This window comes from Talpa occidentalis, unplaced genomic scaffold (assembly GCF_014898055.3).
Source record: "Talpa occidentalis isolate TD23 unplaced genomic scaffold, MPIMG_talOcc4v2.1, whole genome shotgun sequence".
Lineage (NCBI taxonomy): Eukaryota > Metazoa > Chordata > Mammalia > Eulipotyphla > Talpidae > Talpa > Talpa occidentalis.
In genome coordinates, this window is record NW_026555331.1 from 49,601,549 (window position 1) to 49,628,169 (window position 26,621).

Consider the following 26,621-nt stretch of genomic DNA (forward strand, 5'->3'; position numbering starts at 1 on the left):
AGGAGAGATCTGCCGTGCCATGTGGGTTATCTCCATGGCCTGGTATCGAATTCATGCTGCGGTAGCTAGTGATAGCTTGATAGCACTGAGATGTTAACCCTTGCACCACCAGGGAGACCCTTTAGTTGAATATTTCTGCACCCATTTTCACTGATGGTGGAAAAACTCTTAATTGTGTCCCTTTCAGGGTAACTTAGCCACTTCTGATACACAAATCTCTTTGGGGTAAATATTCCTCTCCCACCTTCTGGTGGTAGAAGTGGAGGTGGAGAACAGGTCTTATTTTCTGGTGGCTTAGTATTCATCTGAGCTGAAGAGAGGGGCATCTTGTTAGACAATGTTCTCTGGTCCTCTGGTCTTTCCTGAGGTGTCTTGTCCATCTAGATCATTGGGACTTGACCTCTGGCCCTGCAGCATCTACAGAAATGTTCATATCTGAACTCACTCCTGGCCAGTCCTTCCAACATGGTCTGCATGCAGCCATCCACTCCTCTCTTTCCAACGCTGACTCAATCTCTAATTGGCCCTCCAAAATTCAGCCATGTCTTCCATCCAATCTCTGCCCTTGTGACATTTACCTCTTACCTCACTACAGTAACCTACAGGAAGCCTGCCAGTCATTATTGACTATATTGGGTCAGGAGAACTCATCCCAGGTTTCTTCTGTATCCAGAGTTAGGAAGATTTCTGAGACCTGTTTTGTTACTCAGGAAACAGACTTTGAGATATACCTATGAAACGTTTATTGGCAAGTGTTCTCTAGAATAACATTGGTCAAGAATTTGGACTGAGCAGAGGTAGTTAGAACTACCATGCAGTTGCAAAGAAGCTGATTGTGTGGGTCCCTCTGGAGCTGGGAAGGCTTTTTAGAGCCTTCTAAATTGAGGCTTCCTGCTCCAATTGAGGCAAAGGGACTAAAACTTTACATTCCTCCACAACGGACCAGTCACTGGAGGTGGGCTGCTCTAGGAAGTTCACCTGACCTTGGTCTAGGAGGCCTTCTTGGGCTAAGGAAAGTCCTTCGAGAAGGACTCAGCTGCAAGGCGTCAGCTGCCAGAACTCACAGGAACAGATGGAGTGAGCACCTGATCCAGAAAGGGAATCTGAGCAGGACTTCAGTATCCACTACATAGCCATAGTGAGCTATGGGTGCTCTCCCAAACACCCTTTCTGTCCTAATATGGTTGTCCTGTGTTGGTTCCAATTATTCAATGACCACTGCCTACCCTTATCTCACATGTCTAGGAGGAAGTGGAATGTGTCTTCTGTCTTCCGTCCTAAAATTTTCAATATATCTGTGAATATACCTGGGAATTTCTATCCTATTCCACCTTTTCCAAGCCTCTCCAAAATGCCTTGATGTCATCTCCTAAAACTCTCTAATCCAATTTCCACACTAAAAATCCTGTGTTCCATTCTCCAACTGATGGTTTTTTATAAATCTGACATAGTTTTTCTCTCTCACAAAGCTGACATCTTACAGATACTAGTTTTGGCATCATGTATATCATTTTCTCCTAAAGTTAAAGTTTGTTTTCAAGTTGGAAGTTTCAAGTTTACTCTTTAGTACCTTGCCCACTCTGAAGTAATGGACATCACTGGTAGACAGGAAGACTTGTGATGCCTTGCAGCAGCAAAACTTTAGTTCACATTTCAAATATATTAATCTGATCTGCTTACTATACCATTTTCTGTCTTATCAAGAAATGCAGTTTTTATTGGTTGCTCCTTGTAATTGGCAAATTATACAAACTGGAGAGCTCTCAGTTTTACAGATGCCCCACCCAAACATCTTTCAGTTGTTTATGTGCCCAAGGCCAGGGTTCTGATTTACCAGGGCTCTTAATATTTTCTTCCCACACCACAGTATATCCATTTGTAAACCTGACTTGGGAGGCTAATGCTGTAAACCTTTCTAAGTCACATGGCCAAGAGGCAAAAACCTCTCAGACACTTCTTTCTAATCTTATCAGTCCTGAGTACCATTAAGCAAACTACAGGGACTTTTTCCGTGATTACACCCAAACTCGTCCCTCCTTATGCTACAGAGCAGGGAGAGGGGCAGCCCAGACCCCACAAACCTGCCTATTTTAAATGGGTTCTGCCATCCACCGCATCAACACAAAACATATGAGACTTTAATGGGAAGGAACTTTAATGCAACTAGGAAACAAGACAGGAAAGGCAAAGAATATAGTTTCTAAATCAAGCACCCAAAGTTACCCATCCCCTTGTGGGTAAAAGTCCACTCAAACGGGATTGGCCCAGAGCAAGGCCCCAAAGCCTGCCACAAGTCTAAAGCATCTTCCAGTGGGGACCCACAGAAAAGGATCAGAAACAACCAGACAAGCCCGGAAGGAAAAGAGCAAAATCAAAATCAAGATAAAATCACCATTGTCTCCTCCCCACGGGTCTCTTACCCACATCTGTTTCACCCAGTCCATGACCAAAGGCAAGCACAGTTTCTTCACGTGTCTCTCAGCTCCATGTGCCTCCTCCAGGTCTCCTTCTGGCTCTCCATCTTGCTTCCTTCTTTCCTCAGTCTTCTCTGCAGCCTTTCCTCCTCCCTTTAACTCCACCCTCCTTTGGGTGGGGCAGGAAACCTGGAGATTCCACCTTTCCTGGGGACCATCCTGTTACACTTACACTCAAAACTGAACAATCCCTTTTGACCCCACCAAATTCCAGTGATCCCATTTTAGAATGCTAGAAGGAACCATTTATCCTTCCCTACATCTGCATGTGAAAAGGACAAGGTTCCCCTCTGTTCCTCTGGAAATCAACCACTCTCATATTTAGAATTGTTTTCCAAGCACAAGTCCACATACCCATGGGAGTTGACCCATGTGTTCTGAAGGTTCTGGTAATTCTCTAGATTTCCCATCTTCATGGACTGTTCCTTGGTTTTGGTGGCTGATGTGTTAGTTTAAGCTGACTTTGGCAGAGTCCAACTGTAATTCTACCTGACCTGAGAAGAGAGGCAGAATTAACATGTAAATGATGTATCTCCACCAAGCAACCACCAAGTGGTATATACGGGTATACTGTAAAAAGAAAGGCTTCCTACTAGATCCCATAGAAGAGTATAGCAGGATGCTTGTGTTCAATCAGGAAACTCTGTGCCTCCGTGGGTAGTGCTGTAACTTTTTAAAATGCAAGCAGCAATTTCCTTTCATCAAAACATCATCTGTCACATTAAATTGAGTTTGCTAATTTGAATATCACTTCTTTTCAATTTACATTGGTTCTATGTTGTAAATAAACTATAAGCATGCAAGTGCATACCTTATTTTATAAATTAAGTATACATATGAAGTGATTATATATTTAAATAAAATTAAACCACCATGGGAGAGAGGAACCTGGATACATTTTTCATTTTTCTTAAAAAGTTATTTGTGCACTCCCTAAGTTTGGACATTACTATCCCGTAGTAGGGGGGGCATGTGTTGTTTCAGGCGACATATAAGAATCAAGAGAGGGGGACCAGCATCTAGCACCCTTTTTCTGTTTTCTTTCCAAGACTACCCTTTTTTCCCTTTTCCTTTTCCCTCTTCCCACAACTATGAGGAAACTGTCAACAGTCATCTGTTCTTAGTGAGCTGTTGGAATGAGATCACAAATAAGTGTTGGCTCCTGCTTCCCTCCTCGTCCATCCATCATCTCTCACCAAGATCCTAGCTCAATGAAGCCAAGCACACAGTCCCATTGTCAGTTCCTCTATGTGCCAAGCTTTGTCTATATCTGACTTGTTTCCTCTTCCCCAGCTGATGTCCAACTTAGTTTTCAGGCAATACCTCCTACCCACATTTCAGAGCTTATCTTAAATAAGTCTCTTTGTTAGAGAAGCATCTGGGCAGATGGATGGATGGGTGGGTGATGGATGGATGGATGGATATGTAACGGGGTGGTCCCCAGGAAAGATGGAAGCTCCAGGTTTCCTGCCCCACCCAAAGGAGGGTGGAGTTAAAGGGAGGAGAAGAAGCTGCAGAGGAGACTGAGGAAGGAAGGAAGCAGAATGGAGCCGGAAGAAGGCCTGGAGGAGGCACATGGAGCCAAGAGACACATGAAGAAACTGCGCTTGCCTTTTTTGGTCGTGGACTGGGTGACACAGACGTGGGTGAGACCCGTGGGGAGGAGACAGTGGCAGCTTTTATCTTGGTTTTGATTTTGCTCTTTTCCTCCCAGGCTTGTCTGGTTGTTTCTGATCCTTTTCTGTGGGTCCCCACTGGAAGATGCTTTAGACTTGTGGCAGGCTTTGGGGCCTTGCTCTGGGCCAATCCCATTTGGATGGAGTTTTACCCACGAGGGGACGAGTAACTTTGGGTGCTTGATTTAGAAACTAGATTCTTTGCCTTTCCTGTCTTGTTTCCTAGTTGTATTAAAGTTCCTTCCCATTAAAGTCTCATATGTTTTGTGTTGATGCGGCGGATGGCAGAACCCATTTAAAATAGGCAGGTTTGTGGGGTCTGGGGTGCCCTTCTCCCTGCCCTGTAACAGATTGAAGGAAGGAAGGATGGAACAATGGACTGAACTTGCAATCTAAATGAAATTCATTTTCTTTTTTTTTTTAATGTAATTACCACCGTACTAAATTGTTATTGCAGTTTAATGTGAAGAAACCATTTTAAGTACATTCATTGGAGCAAAGGAGGAGCACAAAGATCCTGTTTTATAATATTTAGGCACTCTTTAATTGAATGTTTCAATAATCATGAATATTTCGTTCTAGCTAATAACTCAGCTTCTGAATGTTAGAAATCAATTGCTTATAAATTTGATATAGATTTTGGAGTCAGTGGGTAGTGGGTGCAGGATCTTTGGGTTCACTCTGGGAAAGGTTTCACCAGAGCTCCTGTTTCAGCAGCACGCGCTAAGTTTCCCAGGCGAGTTTCTCCATGAGACAGAGATGTTAGCTATATTTAAAGAACAGGTTTATTAGAAAAGAGGGTGGGAGGCCTCCCTGGTGGCACAAGGGGTTGAGTGTCAGCACTATGGCGCTATCCACAGCTACTGCAGCACGAGTTTGATCCCCAGCCAGGGAGGTGACCCACAATGGCGCAGCAGACTTCTCCTGTCTCACCCACTGCTCTCCTCAACAGTGGATTTCAGTCAATTACCTGTTCTGCTCCTCACTCTGTCTCTGGTGAATTCTCTCACCACCCGCACCCCTGGCCTGCACCCCAGTTCTTGTATGCATAAATAAATAAATCTTAAAAAAAAAAAAAAGACAGAGAGTAAAGTACACTTGCATAGACACAAATGGGCAGAAAGAGCTGCCCTAGAAGAGACAGGTTTGCTGAGAGAGGCCTGTTTGGTTGCAGGCAGGTGGCCTTGAGGACTTTGCCTTCAGGCAATATCCACTGAGGGAGGTCAGTGAGGAGAAGCCCTGGCTAGTACAGGTCACAGGCAGGCAGGAAGGCTGCTGCCCTTTAGAGGGACAGAGTTGGTGAAAAGAAGTACATGCATGTCACAGGTGGGCAGAGAGACTGCTGCCCAGTGCCAGTGCAGAGGCTGCTCTCATAGTCTTTTTCTCTTTGGGAGGGGCTCACTCCTTTGTGGAGTGGCCTGTTGCTGATTTTGGATAACAGTGAGAATCCAGGATGGGCCCAATCTCTAGATGTTTACCCTCAGGTCTGTGTTCCAGACACTCCCTACAGCAGTCTGATACCTGCTTGGGCCTTATGCCTCGTGATAAGGCACTGGCAGATCTTGATTTCTATAGCTGGGTTAATGGTCACATTAATCTCCTCTACCTCCACCTCCTTGTGTGAGTCAGGTTTTAGTCTTTTCTGTTCTCTCCTCCATCATATTCACTTTTAATTATTCTGTGTTTATAAGATGTAGACTCAGTTTGAGCCACATAAAACTCTGGGTTCTGTTTGTTTGTTTATAACTTTTCTGTCAATCAAAATATCCCTGGGGAACATTTTGACAATGAATTTATATACACAAGACCCACTTACATTTGGCTGAATGAACTCTCTCTCTCCATTTCTCCAGGAGGGTGCCATTCACATAGCCTAGGATGTGATTAGCATTCTCTAGAATTGTTTATTTAATGAAGTACCATTGTTTTACATCCTTGTTAATTTCTTTTCTTTTTTTTTTTTTTTTTTTGACAGTACCTCTCCTGTCAAAAAACCACTCCCTTCAGGTGTGGTTTCTGGGGCTCTCCCATCAACAAAGCACCCACAGGCCTCCACCATAGTCCATTGTGCTCTCCCTCACCTCCCCCCAACCTTTCAGTACACCCTCCCCCCACCCCCTTCTGGTCAGCTTTCAAGGACCATTTGTTTGATTATTCCACATATAAGTAAAACCATCTGGTATTTATCTTTTTCCTTCTGGCTTATTTTGCTTAGCATAATCCCTTCCAGCTCTGTCCGTATTGCTGCAAGTGGCATGAGTTTATCTTTTTTGATCATTGAGTAGTATTCCATTGTACATACATACCACATCTTCTAGATCCTCTCATCTGTTTTGGGGGCATTCAGCTTGTTTCCATACCTTGGCTATTGTAAATAGCCTGAAATACACTGCTATAAACTGCTAAAATACAGTGCTATAAACATAAGAGTGCAGGTTTTCAAATTAGTGTATTTATGTTCTTTGGATAGATACCTAGAAGTGGAATTGCTGATCCATTGTTAGTCTTTTGAGGACCCTCCACATTGCTTTCTGTAGGTGCTGGTCCAGTCTGTAATCCCAACAACAGTGTAAGAGGGTTTCTTTTTCTTCACACCCTTGCCAGAACTTACTGTTTTAATGAAGTTCCATTGTTTTACATCCTTGTTAATTTCTTTCTTTCTTTTTTTAACATAGTTTTTTTTAACATGGGCCATTCTCACTGGTGGTACATATATTTAATACACAATTCTGAATGGCACAAAACTACAGTGACTGGGGAGGACAAAAATAAAAATCTATCTCTTTATGATGCTAGCTGGCAAAGTCTGCCTATGCATTAATTCCCTGGCTATCATGTTTTCATTCTCCTGGTGCTCTTTCATGGACTTTAAGTTATTGGGCATGACACATATTTTAAAAGGCAGAATATTATTTAATAAGAACAACTACACTAATGTTTTTCTTTAGACATCATTGCTCCCAACAATTTCTGACTATTTTCGGCAGTCTCGATTTCTTTTTCTGCAACCTGTCCACTCCAAACCAGCATACATAAGCAGTTTATCGAGGTGTATTAATTAATTTTAGCCTTTTAGAGTAAGAAAATTTCTGAAAACAGACAATATATATTGCTACAGTTTTACAAGCACAACTTCTCTTTTCATTATACAAAAATCTTATAAACAACATGCACAAAAGCAGAAAGAATAATATCATGATTCTTCATGTACCCACCTCCCAGGTTCAACAGTTAATTGCCTATTTGCTAAACTTTTTATATACCACCACACCCCCATATTTTATGGTAGTATATTTTTATTGATCTGAAATTTTTCATAATATAGTTAACCATTTTTTAAATTTAAAAATATGATAAACATAGAATATAAAATGTTACCATCTTGATCATTTCTAAGTGTAGTTTAGTAGCATTAACTATATTCACATTGTCTTGTAACAGATCTCTAGAAGATTTTCATCTAGCAAAACTAAAATTCTATACTCATTAAAGACTCCCCATTTCCTCCACCATCCATCCTCTGGCAACCTGTGTTCTATTTTCTATTTCCATAATTTTTTTTAAAGATTTATTTTATTTATTTATTTATTTATTTATTTATTTATTTATACAGTCACAAGTACGGGAGGGTGAGAGAATTCACCAGAGCCAGAGCGGGGAACAGAACAGGAAGACTGACGAAAAACACTGCTGAGGGGAGCAGCAGGCGAGACAGGAGAGGTCTGCTCGCCATGTGGGTTGCTCCGAGGCCGTCGAACCGGCACTGCAGAGGCTGTGGACAGCTTCACAATGCTGCACTCAATTATTTGTCATAATTGGAATTTGTACCTTTTAACCACCTTTATTCCTTCATCCATTTTGCCCATACCACCCATTGCTGTAGTAACTACCAATCTCCTCTTTGTATTTAGGAGTTTGGTTTTTTGAAATGTTTTAGATTCCACGCATAAGTGAAATCATATGGTATTTGTCTTTCTCTGCCTGATTTGTTTCACTTAGGATAGTACCTTAAGATCCATCCATGTGATCAGAATAAGGCAAGATTTCATTCTTTTTTTAATAGCTGAATGATATTCCATTGTAGATATATACTGAAGTTATTTTTGGAGTTGTTGGGCTCAGGAAGTGGGGTCCTTGGGTTTACTCTGGGGAAAGTTTCACCAGCGCTCCCCTTTTACCAGCACTGGCAAGTTTCCCAGGTGAGTTTCTCCTTGACACAGACATATTAGCTATATCCAAAAGGGCAGGTTTATTATAAAAGGGAGAGAAGAAAGGTCACTTGCATAGACACAAGTGGACAGAAAGAGCTGCCCTGAAAGGGACAGGTTTGCTGAGAGAGGCCTGCATGGTCACAGGTGTGCGGCCTTGAGGAAAGCTGCCCCTACTGAGGGAGGTCATGGGTGGCAGGCAGGCTGGCTGGCTGGCTGGCTGGCTGGCTGGCTGGCTGGCTGGCTCGCTGGCTGCTGCCATGCAGAAGGAGAAAATTGGCAAAAAACACCTGCAAAGTCACAGACGGGCAGGAGGACTGTCCTGCCCAGTGCAGAGAGAGCACTAATAATCTTCTTTTCTTTGCGGTGCTCATTCCTTTGCGGAGTGATCTCTTTGCTGTTGATTGTGGATAACTATGTAGAATTTGAAAGGACTAGAGATTCTACAATGACTCTCAATCTCCATATCTTTACCTTTGTCTTTACCTATGATACTAACAGCATCTGACACTTTGCTTGGGTCTGTGCCTTGGTGCCTAAGAATTTTTAGCTTCTATAGCTGGTTTAACCACATCAACCCCCACCTGCAGCTCCCAGCATTGTGTGAGCCAGGTTTCTGGTCTTGTGGCACCTCCTTTCCAACTTTTCTATCCTTATCCTCTATCATATACCACATGTTCTTTTATCCATCTATCCACTCATTGATTAGTACTCGGGTTATATACATATCTTGGTCACTGTAAATAATGCTGCAATGAAGATGAGGGTGCAGACAGTTTTAGTTTTTGTTTTTGATTTGAGGCTTTTTTAAATTCAGATATATATACCCAGAAATATAATTATTAGATCATGTGAGAATTCTATTTTGAATTTTTTGAAGTAGTGTGAATATAATCTTCATGTTTTCCTTTTGAAATTTATTCAACGTATTTATACTGAATGCCTTTAAATGGAATGCTCTATAATGGGTATGAATTCATTAACAATGCAATCTCTATTAAAATTCCAATGGCATTTTTCACAGAAATAGGACAAATAACAAGCAACTTTTCTTTAAATATTTATTTATTTATTTTTATACAAGCACTGGATACAGTCAGAAGCGCGGGAGGGTGAGAGGATTCACCAGAGCCAGAGCGGAGAACAGAACAGCCAGACCAACGAAGTACACTGCTGAGGGGAGCAGTGGGTGGCAGGAGAGGTCTGCGCGCCACGTGGGACCCTTGCCTGGTGGCCGGGGATTGAACCAGAGCTGCAGAGGATGTGGGCAGCTTTGCAACTCAGCGCTCAACTGCTGCGCCACCGGGGAGGCCCCACTTCTTACTATTTTCTATAGTGGTTGCACCAATTTACATCTCTGCCAACAGTGCATAAGGTCCCTCTTTCTCCACATTATTGCCAACACTTGTTATTGCTTGTCTTTTTGATAATACCATCCTGTCCAGCATAAGATAGCTCATGGTGGCTTTGCCTTGCATTTCCTTAAAGACTAGTGATGTTGGATACATTTTCATGTACCTGTTGGTCATCTGTATATCTTCTTTGGGAAAATGTCTATGCAAGTCTTCTACCTATTTTTAAATTGGATTCTTTGGGGTTTTTCCTATTGAGTTGTATGAGGTCTTTATATTTTGGGGGTATTCTTATCAGATAGATGATTTGCAAGTATTTTCTCCCAATCTATAATTTGCCTTTTCTTTTTGTTGATAGCTACCTTTGCTGTGCATAAGGCTTTTAGCTGGGAATAGTCCCACTTGCTTATTTTTTGCTTTTCTTAACTTTGCTTTTAGTGTCAAATCCAATTACTAAGACCGATGTCAATGAGCTTACTGCCTACATTTTCTTCTAGATGTTTTATAGTTTCAGGTTTTAAATCAAATCTTTAGTCCATTTTTATTGATTTTTGTATGTGGTTATTAAGATTAGTGGTCCAGTTTTCCCAATACGTTTTTTTTGAGACCATCTTTTCCTCACTATATATTTTCGGCTATTTATTGTAAATTAATTAAACATTTATTTTTATTTATTTTTGGGGTTTATTTCTGGGCTCTCTAATTTGTTTTTCTGTTCTATGTAGACCTATTATTATGACAATACCTAGTGTTTAAGTTACTATATCTTTGTAATATAGTGTCAAATTGGGGAATATGATACCTCCAATTTCATTATTCTTTCTCAAAACTGCTTTGGCTATTTGGGGTCTTTTTGATGGTTCCAAACAAATTTTAGAATTATTTGTCCTATTTTTTTAATATCTTTTATTTTATATAATCCTTACATCATTTTTTCATTTTTGTACAATGTATGCATTTTCATTTTGGTTATATTCCCCATACAATTCCCACCCCTCTGATTTTGACTCTAACCCCGCCCCTCTCCCCGCCCCCACCCTCATAGTGTCTCTGGTTTATAGTTGCTTGTTATTTGTCCTATTTCTGTAAAAAATGCCATTGGAATTTTAATAGAGTTTGCATTGTTAATGAATTCATACCCATTATAGAGCATCCCATTTAAAGGCATTCAGTATAAATACGTTGAATAAATTTCAAAAGGAAAACGTGAAGGTTATAGTCACACTACTGAAATAGATCTAAAGAGGAGTAAAGACATTTTCTAACATTTTAAGGTTTTTTAACATAAGGATTAATATGGTACAATTCAAAAGAAGATGATAAATTTTCAGGAAAAGTAACATGACCTTTGGGATGAAAGAGGATCACAAGCTGAAATATCACTTACCTACAACCTCCTCATATTAATAAAAAACAAAATCTACACCATAACCAGTATGAAAGTGACATTCAAAGGCTGTAGTTGTTTTTTTTTTAGCCAAACTCATAACTACTTGGACAGAACTGATCTTAAGATACATATGATTCAGTAATCACGTAACCACTTGCTCATAATAGAGAATGGATTTTTTTTTATCTGACAATTTTTTTTTTTAATCTGGAAGAGGTGGTCCCGAGATCATTTGAGTACAGCCTCTTTCTGTGTGTTCTACCTAAGCTGTTGTACACCTCCACGAGTGACAGACAAGAAAAGCAGCTAATCGATGTGTTATTATCAGAAGCATGGGGCAGGCCTGTGTGCCCAGCTAGGCCAGGGCTGTGTGAAACTTGCCAGCAGGATCAAAGCTGTAATTCTAAACCCTCTGATTACCCAGGAGCCTGAGATAGGGGTACCTTGCTATGTAACAACCCTAATTTTTTTCCCAGTTTAGCCAAGGCCCTGTGTCCTGCCACATCTCCAAGAAGGGTGAAGGAGACGTGCAAGGCCAGTGATTCCTAAAGATAGCACAACTTCCTGAGTTCACTCTCCAAAGACACTGATCAAGGAATGAAGATCTTAGCCTAACTGATCTGATCTAGAGTTGTCAGATTTTTGTTAGGATCTGGGTTTATTTTGTAAGTGTTCTGTTCTGGTGTATACTTATCCTTACATAGTATATTGAATTTTGATTGTTAAATTGTTTATAATTAGTAAAGCTAACTATAGGGGATACATGCAGGAAAGATCAATTAGGATCACTAGTATCAGGCAACTTTGAGTTTCTCAGTTTATAGAATCTAAGTCTACCCAAGGGGATTACACTACAGTAATGTTTCCCTTAAAAATGCTCAGATTTTTATTAAAAACATGGATTCCTGGGGCCTCTCTGATGGCACAAGGGGTTAAGTCTCAGCACTAAGAAGCTGTCCTCAGCCTCTGCAGCATGAGTTCTATCCCCAGCTGGCCAGGGAGCAACCCACATGGCGCAGCAGACCTCTCCTGCCTCGCCTGCTGCTCCCCTCACCCGTTTATTTCAGTCAGTCTGCCTGTTCTGTTCCCCACTCTGTCTCTGGTGAATCCTCTCAACCCCTACACCTTTGGCCTGTACCACAGTTCTTCTATGCATAAATAAATCTTTAAAAGATAAAAAACAGATTCCTGAGGCTCAGCTCAAACCCACTGAATCAGATTTACCAAGGGAGAGATCTGGACATGTATATATTTAACAAGTACCCCTAGTTATTGTCATCAGGGGAGTTTTATAAATTTCCCTACAGAAATGATTGTTCATTAGAGAAATACTTGAGGACCACTGGGGAAGCTCTCAGAATCTATGTGATGGGGGCTTGCAGAGACTTTGCCAGGCGAAGTGCTTGATCAAGCCTTTTTCCAAAATGCTCACAAAGGGATCCTTACTTGTACTTTGTTGAAGCATCAGTCCTAGAGGAATATTTAATATAGATCTGAAATGTGGAAATGAGGCCTCATTTAGCTTAGGCTATAACATTTAAGAAGGAAATGGTGGTGCATACTTATTCTAGAAGCAGTAAAACTTTTAAACCAACAAAAAACAGCAGGACTGATATACCAGTATACAGCTGCAAGTATCTATATGTCCACTTCTGTCACAGTCAGACAGGCAGTTCATAAATTATCCAATCTGTTGGTGAGTCAGAAATCGCTCATGCTATCTGGATTACCCAGACTGGGTTTTTTTTTTAAATTTATTTATTTAGAACACTAATTTTAGAGGGCCCTAAAATTCATTAGTCTACTCACTGCTATACACGTTACTGTATCACTGGCCAACTGGCAGTTTTACTCAGTCACATATAAAGGATTAATTTTTTTTAAAGCAATAACATGCAGAGATGTCCAAGATCATCATTCTGATTCCATTATTAATAGGTACTACAATATCACGGTTCAAAATTAAAATAAAATGTTCTTCAGTGAGCATTGCCATACCCACCCCCTATATTTTTCTTCATATCTTTACAAGCTTTTACATACATAAAATACAGAAAAATTAAGTATTATGCATGCATTATTCTGTATCTTGCTTTTTTTCCTACCTAATAGATCTTGGGGACTTTTCCAAGAAAATAGAGACCTTCCTCATTTTTAAGGACAAAGAAGTCCTAATTTCAATTCACTCTAATTACTTCCTGACTCAGACTTTCATCCCTCTTTGCCCAAGACCCAGCTGTAAATGTAAATGTGTGTATTTAGTTTTAAATCATCACTGGGTATATCATTCAAGACCTCCAAGAACCATATGCCAGGACAGAGTTAGACAGACAAGAAATTTGCTTGGAGGGGGAACACATGTGAAAGATAAAGCCTAGAAGAAGGGGAAGAGGTAGAGATATGAAACCTGGGAAAGAGGGAAGAGAGGACAGAACTTCAGTTCATAGTATAGCCCTGAGGAAGTTTTGCCCAGGTAGACAGGGAGCATAGAAAATATGAACCAGCCAGAAAAGTCCTGTATTGAGCAGGCAAGACCAACTCCTAACAATCCCACTGTGCTTGGACATTGGCTGGACAGTCCAGGTAGAGCATGGCCTTGGCATGACACTGCCGGGATCCAGAGGTGCAGGAAGGAGGCTGTTCACCTCATTGCAGTAAGTTCCCTTGAAGGAAGAGCTGAGCAGTGCTCAGTCATGGATGCTACAGTATTTTCCATGCATATTTGGGGAGCAGAACCTATGGGCCTCTCTTGAAGAAAAGCTTAGAAAAGGGAAATCAATGGAGTAAATAAGATTCCCCTGTCTCTGCAGTTGGTCTTGTGGCTGCAGACGGTTATCTTTTCACTCTTCCTCTATCCATTTATATTCCCTTCACCATAAGGTATCACAGTAGGGTTTTTTTTTTTAAATTTATTTATTTATGCATACAAGAAATGGGGTACAGGCCAGAGGTGTGGGGGGTGAGAGGATTCACCAGAGACAGAGTGGAGTACAGAACAGGGGATTGACTGAAATACACTGCTGAGGGGATCAGCAGGCCAGTCAGGAGAGGCCTGCTGCGCCATGTGGGTATCTCCCTGGCCGGGGATCGAACTCATGATGCAGTGACTGCAGACAGCTTCATAGGTTGTGTCTTAACCCTTGCGCTACCAGGGAGGCCCTATCATAGTAGATTTTTGTGGCATACCTGGTGATGTGACTGAAGCCTTCACTTATGGATGGTTTGAATCCTTGGCAAGTCATGTACCTCTCAGACTGGGCCTACTGCATGTGTGTATTTGTAAGACTACCAGGAAGCATGCAAATGGTTCACCTAGATTCTACACATTTTCCTTTCTGTCCCAGTTGTATGAAAACCTCCTCCTGGGCCTCCCCTGTGGCGCAGCGGTTGAGCGCTGGGTTGCGGGGCTGCCCGCAGCCTCTGCAGCGCCGGTTCGATCCCTGGCTGCTCCCCGGCCACTGGAGGAGGGTCCCACGTGGCGTGCAGACCTCTCCTGCCACCCGCTGCTCCCCTCAGCAGTGTGCTTCGGTCCTTCTGCCTGCTCTGCTCCCCGCTCTGGCTCTGGTGGATTCTCTCGCCCTCCCGCGCTTCTGACTGTGCCCAGTGCTTGTATAAATAAATAAAATAAATAAATAAAAATAAATCTTTAAAAAAAAAAAAAAAAGAAAACCTCCTCCTGCTCACCAGGGTCAATTATCCCTGCCAGTACAGTGATTCCTCTTCTCATATGTTGCTCCATGTCACAAAGAGACAATGGGACTGCCAAGCACCAGAATTTGCAGCTCAACAATAGTGTCACTTTGTTCTTCTGCAAGAGTGCTTTCCCACTGGGGACACTGCAGAGCCCAGAGTTACAGGAATAGGAAGGACAAAGGCCCTTACTATGTCATCAGATATGATATTAACTAGGATATTCCTGCTTCTGCCAATTTGTTCCCAGGCCTATATATTTCTCCTACTGGGAGAAATACTGTACCACGTAGAAGTCTTATTTAGTGATCATTGCATCCTGAAGTACATCATTTTGCATTTGCAGATTATTATCAGTGAACTAGAACTCTATCTGATCCTTTAGGACATATTTCATCATTCTATGAGGCTGGCTTCTCATAGAAAAGAGGGAATGCAGCAATGCATTATGTAACAAGACCACTAGATCCCATGCCAGAGCTCACAGAGCCCTCACTGTGCAGTGGGTCCCCTGATTGTTTGGATGGGTGAAATTCTATAATTATAGATCAGGCAATTTGTAAGCTTCTGGATAGTGATGATAAACATTGAGGCTTTGTGGACAGAAAGGCAAACATATTCCCTCCTGTATTTCTACAAAGAACAAAGTACTGGACCTTCTAGAATGGACAAGGACTAATAGAGTCAATTTGCCTCAAAGTGGATGATTGGTATTGTCAGGGAATAGTCTCTGTTGCTGGTGGGCTGGACACTTCATAGTAGGAGTCCTTCTTTCTTACTGAGCTCATATATAACCTTTATCTCTGCACTGAGACCACTAGGTTCATGTGCCCTTTGTCCCAGATCTGGAATAGCTGATGAGAAAGGCTGGCTGACATCAACTGGCTGAATCCTGCTGTCTCCTAAGGCTGTCAGGACCCTTTCCAGGGGGGCTACTGACAAACAGCACAAAGCTCTTCGCACTAAGTACCCACTTCCATATGCTCTTCCATGTGTCTGTAGCCTAAGAGTCCATGTCTCCTGTCTTCTAGTCCTTTCTCTCCAGGCCTTTGATCAGATCGCCAGGCTGTTGACCATTGTCTGCATAAATAATATATGTACACATATATTTCTACATGTACTTCTGTGTCAGGCTGCTTTTCCTTTCACAAAAAAAAATGGATGACCAGTTTCACCCCCTCTTCCCTTCCTAGAGAATTTGAAGACTACTCCTAAATGTGGGTATAAAGCAGCCTCCACTCATTTTCAGTTTCATCCACATAGTGAGCTTTAGCCACCTCCCTCAGCTGGTTGTGTAGAAGGCCTATCTTTCTATAGGAGAAAGGTGGGGAAGGGGTAATAGTACATTAGGGACAACACTAGGTCTGGGTAACCTGTTCTTGCAGCTGACTTGTGCTCTCGGGTTTTGCTGCACTTGATCCTGGCTATAACACTTGATGCATCTTATAACAAGCTGCTTCTGGGTCTGTCCAACTTTCTTGGCAGGTTCAACAGGACCCAGGTTATAATGGGAAACTCTGGATGATCACTAGATGCCTCAAGGGAAAGCATTCTTTTTCTGTTAAGGACAAGTAACTTACCAGGAACTGTTCTCAACAGATATATAATTCTCTTTTGCAGATAATACGACCTTGCATCAGATCCCTGTAGACCTGCACATGGGTCTACCATACAGTCTTCCATTGAGAATATGTGTATTGTATGTGTATTGTTCTTCCATTGAGAATATATATTCTTCCAAAGATCTATTGTATCTTTTTCTCACCATGGATACCAAATACCAACACCAAAATTCTGCCTGATCATCTGGCCAAAAAGGCAGGGCTGCTTGCACCATAGCCTGGGCCTTCTGCAAAACTCTGCTCTGAGTCCTCAAAGCAGGCAATCTGGCTTCCTTGTCACTAGCCTAGAGCAGTTTCTATGTGTGCTATGTGTTGCTTCTAGAATTCAAGAAATCTATCAGGTGGTCTGCTTTCTTTTTTGTATTAGGTACCACAAGATGTAGCAATTTTCCTTGTGCTTTGGAGGGGAAGTCCTTGGCAGAATGTGGCCTTGATATTAACATGGTAGCAGATCTGAAATCATTGCAGCTGGAGATCCCACTGTGAGTTCTCTTTAAGGGAGATCTGAGCACTGTACCTCTGTGGCCACCCCACGGGGTACTCCTATTTATCAGTAAGCATTAAAAAGTTGCTTGCCATCTGAAAGTAATAAGTGAAATGCAAGAGTGACAAAAATCCTACAGCATGTTAAGGGAGAGGAATTTAAGCTTTATCTGGAATGCAATTAGTATCTGAAGAATCCAACAAGGGCTTTGAGGCGTGTGTGGCTGAGGTGATATGTGGACTGGACCGGCAACACTTGGTAAGGATAAAGCATTCCCATGTCATTCAGCAAACGGGAAGTCCTTTCTATTGTTGGCTGTTGGCTATTGTTTCGAATCCCATGCCAGAGCTCTTGGAAATCCCAGTGATAAATTATATTTCCTTCACTGCTTAGTAATTGACTTCTCTTTCTTTCTCTCTCGCTCTCACTCTCTTTCAGTTATCTGTCATTGAGCAGCTACTCATTCCTTAGTTGGGCTTTCAGCAAGACCATGAGCCTCCTTTATAAAAAGGCCAAAAGGCCATCTGATCGTTTTTCACAAATTCTAGCATCTTAATACCAACATGCCTAAATAAGCTCTTATAGTTCCTTGCAACCTCAATTTGTGCTATTTCAAATACTGGGATGCCTTTAGCTACATCTTCATTATTCTGATTTCAGTGTAGCGTGAGACAGATAAAGTCGTCATCATCATGTCTCCTCAGTGGCAGGTACCTCTTTTCCAAGAGGCTTCCTTATCTCACAATCACAGCTGTGGGCTCTCCTCATTCTTCTGTCTGTAGAGTGTCTCTTCATACAAGATCATTCCTTTACAGATGTCTAGAAGAATGCCCCTTCTTCTTTATCCGCAGAGAAACAATATGCCCATAACTTCCAAAACTAGTTTCAATCACAGCAGCTCACAAAAATCAGCCTGTCTTCCAAATTCCTTTTTTAATAATTTATTTATTTTTTATATTCCCCATACAATTGCACCCCCCTTATTTTGAACCCAATCCCTCCTTTCCCCGCCCCCCCATACTGTGTCTCTGGTTTATAGTTGTTTGTTGATTTTGATTTTTTCTTATAGTTATTCTTTTTCTTTTAAGTTATTCTTATAGTTATTTCTTTTTCCCTTATTTAGGTTGTCTAGATTCCTGCTATGAGTGAGACCATCCAGTATTTTTCTTTTTCTTTCTGGTTTATTTCCCTGAGCATGATCCCTTCCAGCTCCATCCATGTGGCTGCAAATTGCATATTTATCTTTCTTGATTGCTGAGTAATATTCCATTGTGTATATGTACCACATCTTCTTGATCCTTTCATCTATTTTTGGGCATTTGGGTTGTTTCCAAAGCTTAGCTATTGTAAATAGTGCTGCTATAAATATAGAGGTGCAGATGCCCTTTGGAATTAATGTTTCTGTGTCATTTGGGTAAATACCTAGGAGTGGAATTGCTGGATCATATGGAAGCTCCATCATTAGTAGACTGAGGAACCTCCAGACAGCTTTCCATAGTGGTTGGACCAGTTTGCACTCCCACCAGCAGTGCAGGAGAGTTCCTTTTTCTCCACATCCTCACCAACATTTGTTATTGTGTCTTCCAAACTCTTATGACACTTACTTGCTCATTGTAGTTTTATCTCCCTTGTACTTTTATTTTACTTTTATTATTATTTTTATCCCTGCCTATTTAGAGATGTTTCATGCACTTAAGAGGTCTGAGCCTTCTCTGTGTCTCCAAACCTAACACAGTAATCATATTTTCACATGCATTTCTGTATCCATTTGTACATACATTTCATATGGGTTGCTTCAGGTACCACGTCTTCAGTACAGACCTGCAGTCCACAGTCCTCAAGCGTTCTATCTTGTTCGAGTCTCCCTTTAATCTGCCATTACCTTTTCCACTGTTAAGACTTTCCAGCACCTCTCTGTGAGCTTCAGCATTGGATACATGTACTAAGTCTAGGTGGACAACTGCCCAGTAGGAAGCGCAGACAGTCACAAGGGACAAGTCATGGGAAGAAACCAAAGTACTGCCCTTGAGACTTAAATAAGGCTCAGCTGGTGTTTTTACATTGGAATTAGACTATTTCTAAATTAGAGTGTTAGCCCCTATGGCAGGATTGCCTTGTACAAGATAAGCCAACATGTTTCTAGCAATTACACAAAATTCTAGTACCGTGAAGCCAATGTTTAGAACACAAAAGATAGCCTAAAATTAAGGAAACTGGAAAGGGATAAGAAGGAAAATACCCAGGGAATGAGACAGCTGAAGTGGTGGGAGAGATACAGAAGCTGAGGGAGATAAGTGCACACAAGTATCAAATTTGCAGCTGCCACTGGCAGGATAGGAACGGAAAAGATGCCATTATATCTGTCAACTAAGAGGTCCCTAATGACTAGACAAGCTTCACTAGCCTAGTGAGAACAGAATCCAAATCAAGTGGCACGAGAATGAGAGGTGGAGAGATGAAGACATGGTTATAATATACGATTTCAAAAAGATTTGTGGTTTTGAAAAGAAGACTTGAAATGACAGCAGGACCAAGAATTTAGGACTGTTTTTACATAGAGGACATGAGATAATTTGTGGAGTATAAGAAATAAATCAAAAGCATATTCAAAGGAGAGAGAATTAACTCAGGACCGAGAGAGGAAAAAGGACACCTTTACCTCTGTGTTTTAGTGAGAACAGGGGGGAAAAGAATGAGAACAAATACTAAGTTCTGATGAGAGGGAATGTGTTCCCAAGTGTAAGCTCTTTTTCTTCTGTGAGGGAGAAGATAAGGCCTCTGCTCAGTAGTAAGGAAATAGACTTGAGGACAGAGTTAAGCATCTGGAAGTCGCCTGGGAAGAAACCTGTGGTGCTGTGTGGAGGGACTAGCCTGAGGTTTGGCATCATGATTTGCAAAGGCAACTGGAAAATGATTCTCTCTAAAGGGGCTTCCTAGGAACAGGGGATGAGAAATAGTGGCTTAGGGTTGGGGATGGGGCAAGCGGACGCATCAGGGGTCACTATGGAAACAACCGTGTGGTGGGAATGACTCTCTAGGACCTTTGGGCAGGGTAGGGAAGGGACACGAGGACAGTGCCCAAGGAGTAGAGACTATGTAAGAGTTGCCGGTTTGTTTAGTGAGTGGGAAAGACTAAAGAAGGTTGTCAAAGTGTGGGATTGTACACTCCAGTCTTCAGAGTTGGCCTATGTCTAGATCAAAGGAAGATCTGAATTGTTCTGAGGGATCTTAAGATAAAGGCCATTACACTCAGAAAGGCACTGGACTGTAAAGCCAGGATGAGCTGCCTGGGATGATGTGTGTGTGGCCTACTAATGGTAGGTAAACCACTAGTCTTGGATGAACACCAGGGAGTGAGTAGAGAAGATGGCAGGGCTGTTGATGGCTTAGCTGAACAATATAAGTCTCAAAAAAAGGCCCCATTGAATAATGGCCATGAGACAGGAAAAAATTTAGGATTATTTATTCACCAATTTATTTTTAGTTCACGACTTCTATCCCCAACTGCTTACTGAACATCTCCTCTAGGGTATACTTCTGGATCATCTTCTTCTAAATGAACCTTTCTAACTTACTCTTTTTTCTCCATTTCTTTAATTCTAGATAGATATTACCATTCATGTGGGCAGCTGTTCTTAAAAATATATATATATAGTTTTCATTTCTTACTTTTACCACCTCTCCATGTTCTCTATCCAGATTGAGTCCCTCCCTTTATTTGAAAGCACTTACCTCTACTCCAGAAAAAGTAACAAAAGAAACCACTTCTAGGGTCAGACAGACCTGGTTTAAATCCCAGGTCAACTATTTCTAGCTGGAATGATACTGGGCACATAAATCTCCTGAACCTTATTTTCTTCTGTAACATGCTTAAAATACTAGTTTTAATCACAGAAATTATAATAAGATTTAAGTGGATTAATTCATGTTAATTAATGTAAAGAAAATAGTGCAGAATCTGGCACATAACAATCGGCCTCAAAATTTTGAAGACCCATTAATTTTGGAAAACTATTCCTCTTCTGAAATATTGTCTACATACTGTCTACAATTTTTTTATGGATGCTTTATTATTAATATGCTTATTCATTCTGACTTAAATATTATACCAAGTAATTTTAATTGTATGTGCTTTCTTACACACTTTGAATCATGTCCTTTAGACAATTAATACCTACAAATTTGTTTTATTATTGGTAAATTTTTATTAACAAAAGAATTCCCAGTACTTCTTATTTGTAAACACAATGAAATCACTGATAAATCTTTAAACATGCCTTTGTTAAAAAAAAATACACAAATTCTAAGCAAAACATCCTCACCAACATGTGGTGGTTTCCAGGCAGGATCAAAAAGACTTACTTTTTTTTCACAAAATTTTATGATGGAAATCGTTAATAGCTGGGTTTTGAACATGGAGGAAAACAAACTGTTAGTGACTGTTGGCCCCTGGGCTTTAGTGGCCTCCCCCACCCCACCTGTCAAACCAACATTCACATTCTCTTCTTACTAATCCCTTCTTAAAGCTAAATTCTAAACAGCCCCCCCCCCCCCCCCCCCCCCCCCCCGCCCTTAATCAGGGCAAAGGTTCAGAGTAAGAGGGAAAATAAGGACATTACAAACCCTGACTGGTGAACTGCAACATTTTCCACTGCCTGTCTGCTATGCTATCAAGATCAGCACCTCTTCCTCTTCCTGGTTATCTTTACTAGTCTCCCCCAACCATTAACTTTGAACCTGAGTACTTACATTTTTTAACACATGAATATGATTGGGCAAACATCCCATTGTGAGGAAAGCAGCTAAATGGAAGCATGGCTTGTGTGGCGACTTTGCAAAAGTTATTCAGTGAGGCACCCAAAATTCAATACTACTGATAATTGTCTTCCATGAAAAGAGTCAATAGCAGCATTGGGTTAGGATTAAGATTTGCTGACATTTAATGGCAGATATCTGGTAGTAAATTCTCTTAATGAACATCCATTCTGTGGAAGAAATCTATTAGAGACAGCAGTGGCAAAGATTAAGAGATAAATGGCTGTAATTTTTTCCTCCCAAATCTTCACATTCTACCCAGATATGTGTGCACCACCATCCTTTGCTCATTCACTAGCGATAGACTAGATGTTCATTATAGAAGCCAGCAGCTTGCTCTGAACTGTAATTCCAGAAAATCCATTATTTGCATGAGAGCTGATTATGAAAAGCAAAAGTAGTTATTTTTACATGTGTGCCTGCAAACAAAAACATCTAAGTGTTCTTAAATATTCATATGTGGATCCATAAAAGAAAAGAAAATAGTCAAAGGACAAAGTCTACTCCATAAAGAATATCGAAAAGGATGAAAGTATTAGTTTAAACACCCACACTGCTTCTCATATCAAACAGAGGCACCAAAACGGGTAGAAATGTGTCTTTGTTCGCTCCCAAATCGGGTGCATCCCATAACAGAGAAAAGGAATTATGGCCAGCTCCAAAGTCCTGGGCTTATTTGCCCAGTGGCCTAAATCAGTCCCCAGTCCAGCACAAGACACTGAGCAAGATGCATAATTATCTCAGGCCACTAGGGTAAGCACTATTCCTGGCAACTCGGCAGGTAGCACCATGGATGAGGGCTTCTAATTCTCTTTGGTAATTTGGTTCTGTGTAAACTGAGATTTTTCTTTCGGTATTTCAGTCAGATAAGCAGAAAAAGCCAGCTCCTGACATGAGATAGAGGCAATCAAGGTCAATGTCAGTTCTTTTTCTATGTAGTTATCATCTCCTTTTCCCTGTTGCCGCCTCTGACACTAGTCCTTATATTTTTATCTGATTATCAAATACCTAATGAGAGATACTTTGGCAACCTCTGGTGCTCCCTCAACAGCCCCAAAGCCTCTCAGCATAGGGAATACCACGAATATTCTGCAAACTGTCCTTGAAAGGCCAAACTCAACCCCAAAAAAGTACCTCCCGTGGGTATTTTGAAGGTGAGGTTGAGACCCACACCAGCTTTCACCAAAGGCAATACCAGCCAACTGAACTTGCCTATTACCAATTCTCTAATTCTTGGCTTTGCACTGTAACCACAATATACTCAGTTATTACTTCACACAGAAAGGAAGAGGCAAACCTTGCCATTCCCATGTGGAAGATGGTGAAACAGACTTTTAAAAGAATTGTCTAAAATGAATTCAACAAAGCAGTGTTGCAGCTGGAAAGTAGATCAGCTGACACCTGTCCCCAGTTTTGTAGGTCACAGACTCTTTGTAAGTTTAGAACAGAGTTTTACTTACCATAGTCCTCCTTGAAAGCGTCTATTTACTTTCTCAAACTGTGGATACCAGTGAAGAGGTACCAGGTGTGCATTCCAGACACTCATACAATACACACAAACTCAGCAGTCTGCCTGTTGTCTACATAGCTCAAGAATTTCTAAGGTTGTAGAACAAATGAAGCATTAGGGAGAGTAGGCTCTGAAAAAAAAAAAAAGGAAAGCTCCCAGGCTCCCTCAAAGACATTAAAAACACCCTCTTCATCATTACAAATAAAATAACCACTTTATTTTATGCTCTTTCAAACGGCGTTCCTCCCCCCCCCCCCCCCGCTGCATCTTCATTAAATAAACGCAAACACATGTGTTTAGAAATGGGTAGGTGTAAAAGAACATTCTGCACAATCACAGCCAGGCTGCGGCTGATTTGTATCATATGCACACATATCTGGGGGTATTAATTCATGATGACAGCTGAGCATGACAAATGCAACAGTACACAAGTTGGAATGCAGAAAAAAAATGCAACTGCAAACCCCCGCACATGAACAGACACACATGAGTTTCCCCTCGACACACACGTGGCCTCCCAGGAGCTCAACCACATCGATAAACCCCAAACGCAAGCCCCCGAGGCTCGGCGCCCACCCGCAGCCCCCACCCGAGCAGCCGCGCGCTCCGCTGCGGGCAGGGGCCGGGGCGCGTCCCCGGGGACTCGCCCTCCCGCGGGCGTCCCACGGCGCGGCCCCCCGCGCCCCGCACGGTCCCGCCCGCCTGGGAGGCTGTGGCTCCGGGGCGCGGGGTGGGGGTGGGGGGCAGGGCCCGGGGGGGGGGGGGGCGGGAGCGCCGCGGGGCCGGGCCTCGGCGCCCGCCCGGGGAGGGGACGAGGGGCGGGCGCGGGGCGGCGCCCGGCTCACGTGGGCTGGCGGGAGCAGCTGAAGGTCCGCTCCGGAGCCGGGGCTGTCCTCTCGCGCGCGGCGCTGGCCGGGGCGGCGGCTGAAGAGGAGGCGGAGGAGGGGGGGGAGGACGAGGAGGAGGAGGAGGAAGGTGGCGGCGGCCTCGGCGAAAGAAGAGGGGAGGACGGAGGCGGCGTCGGACTGGAGCCGAGCGGCGGCGCGAGCAGCCCGGGGCGCTGTCGCGAGCTCGCCGGCTGGGCCCCCGCCCCAGAGCTACACCCTGCCGTGCCCGGCCCTGCCCGCGCCCGTGCCCCCGCGGGGAGCGCGCCGGGGCTGCCCCCCGAATGACGGGCGGAAGGTTCGACTTCGACGATGGCGGCACCTACTGCGGCGGCTGGGAGGAGGGCAAGGCGCACGGGCATGGCATCTGCACGGGGCCCAAGGGCCAGGGCGAGTACTCGGGCTCCTGGTCGCACGGCTTCGAGGTGGTCGGAGGCTACACCTGGCCCAGCGGCAACACCTACCAGGGCTACTGGGCGCAGGGCAAGCGGCACGGGCTGGGGGTGGAAACCAAGGGCAAGTGGATGTACCGGGGGGAGTGGTCACATGGTTTCAAGGGGCGCTACGGGGTCCGGCAGAGCCTGTGCACCCCCGCACGCTACGAGGGTACCTGGAGTAACGGGCTGCAGGACGGGTACGGCGTGGAGACCTACGGGGACGGAGGTGAGCGGCGTCGCAGGCGGCTCGGCTGCTCGGAGAGAGCGCGGTGGGCTTGGCACAGGCTGCGGGCGACCGGGGAGGACGCGCGGCGCACGTGTCCGGAAACCCGCCAAAACACCTGGGAAGACTCCCGCCCACCTGCCGCGCCCGCCCGCCCCCAAAGGGTGCGTTAGGACGCGCGACTAGTGTGCGAGGGTTCGAGCTGACCCGGTTCGTGGAGCCGGCGGTGTGTCCACACCCGCGGGAGCAAGGCGTGAATGCACCTGGCCGGCGCCAGCGCCTCTCCGGCAGGAGGGAGCGCCGCCCGGGAGGGTTGGGCTGGAGAGAGGACGTTGTCACTTGAGCCCGTCACATTACGTTCCTGAGCCCTCCTCCCGGCCGGGTTTGAAATTGCCACTCCGGTAGCTGGAGCGGACGCCCTGCGCGGGTGAGGCTGGCAGTGGGTGCTTGACCGCTCCCGGCATTGGTTTCACGTGGAATCGTATTTCGCTTCTGGTCCTCTAAGCGCCTAAAGATAGAAGCCAGAACCCCATAACTAGGATGCTGGGGAATTGCCGCTTATGGGGGGTGCGTTTGAAAACTTCGTGGTTATAGAAGAGGAGAGACCACCTCATGCAGGTGGGGGCCAGAGGTTCCGGAATTTTCCTTCGTGGTTGGCATTCGGTTCCTTAAAGCATTGTTTTTCTATCAAAAAAAAAAAAAAAAGGGTAGTCTTTCCCGACATGGAGATCTCTGGATAAATCATTAGGAAAACATTTTAGAAATGAATTGTACTTAAAAAAAAAAAAATACAATTGAATTGAAAGAAGGTATGCTCTGTAGTTAAGTTAGCAGCTACGTTTATTTCAGAGAATGACAGAACTGATTACTGTCTTGTAGTGAGAAGTATGAGATAAAGAGTTTGCTAGCTGTGAGCAGAATTCCCTTCTTTTTAATATTTAACAGTATTTGAAAGAGACATTGTGTGTGCAGAGTTCCTTTATTTGTTTTAATTTAGAAAGAAGTATACGTTATGGAAACAGGTGTCAAAACCTGATGAATTTCCTTGTGAACAAGCTGAGAAAGATGAATGGCTTATGCTTTGGCAAAATACATTTTCTGATAATAAGCAGTCATATTTAATTGAAAAATGTTTAGAAGGCTATGTCACCCTTTGGAATTAGAGTTGGAGGATATTAAAAGGATCCAATTAAAAGTTTCTCCAGCCCACTGCAACCCCAGTTATGCCTTTGCTTATATAAAAGCTTATACAATTTGTACACTTCACTTACTCAGAACACTTGAACCGTGTTTCAAATGCAAAACAGCAGAATGGTAGGATTTGCTAAAAGGACATCCTTTCATCCTACAGTATAAACAAAGGATATGGTTCTCATGGATTAAAAGAGAGGGGGAAAACTTTCCCTACTACTTTCATATGGGCTGCATGAATCCTGAGTTGCACGGTAGTTAATTAGGACCCTAAATGTTCTGAATAGTCTTAGAGTGCCTTGGTTGACAGCCCTATAAACACATTAGCTTGTGACTGAATTTTATTAGAGGCCCCAGCTCTACAATACAAGTTCCATGCTCAAAAGTGGAATGCAAAATTTATTTTTTAAATGCGTGCCTTATTTTATAACCTTGGAAAGTTAAAAATACATCTTCCTTGAAAGTTCCTAGTCATTAAACAAACCTTTGGTTTAAAGTACACATTATACCTAGTAATCAAAAAATATATATAGTACAGTAAAAGTTGTCTATGTATGTGTTGTAAAGACTCAGTAGGTATCCAGGATGACTTTAATGAATAATCTGCCTTTTTAAAACTAACTTAAAAAGACCTTAAAATTTGGCTTCACCATAGGACTGTGGTT

The 26,621-nt window shown here is 42.9% G+C and overlaps 1 protein-coding gene across 5 annotated transcripts in view; it reads left to right on the forward strand.

The window, feature by feature from the left end:
- Positions 1-24,114: 24,114 nt before the first annotated feature.
- JPH1 (junctophilin 1) overlaps positions 24,115-26,621 on the forward strand; it is a 79,372-nt gene continuing 76,865 nt past the window's right edge. For 2 of the 5 annotated variants that reach the window (XM_037505232.2, XM_037505239.2), the window contains exon 1: positions 24,316-24,768. In XM_037505232.2, the coding sequence (XP_037361129.1) occupies positions 24,390-24,768 (379 nt within the window). In that variant the 5' untranslated portion in view covers positions 24,316-24,389. Of the gene's footprint in view, positions 24,769-26,621 lie in introns of all 5 variants that reach the window. The other 3 variants (XM_037505227.2, XM_037505248.2, XM_037505222.2) reach the window with 2 other exon arrangements.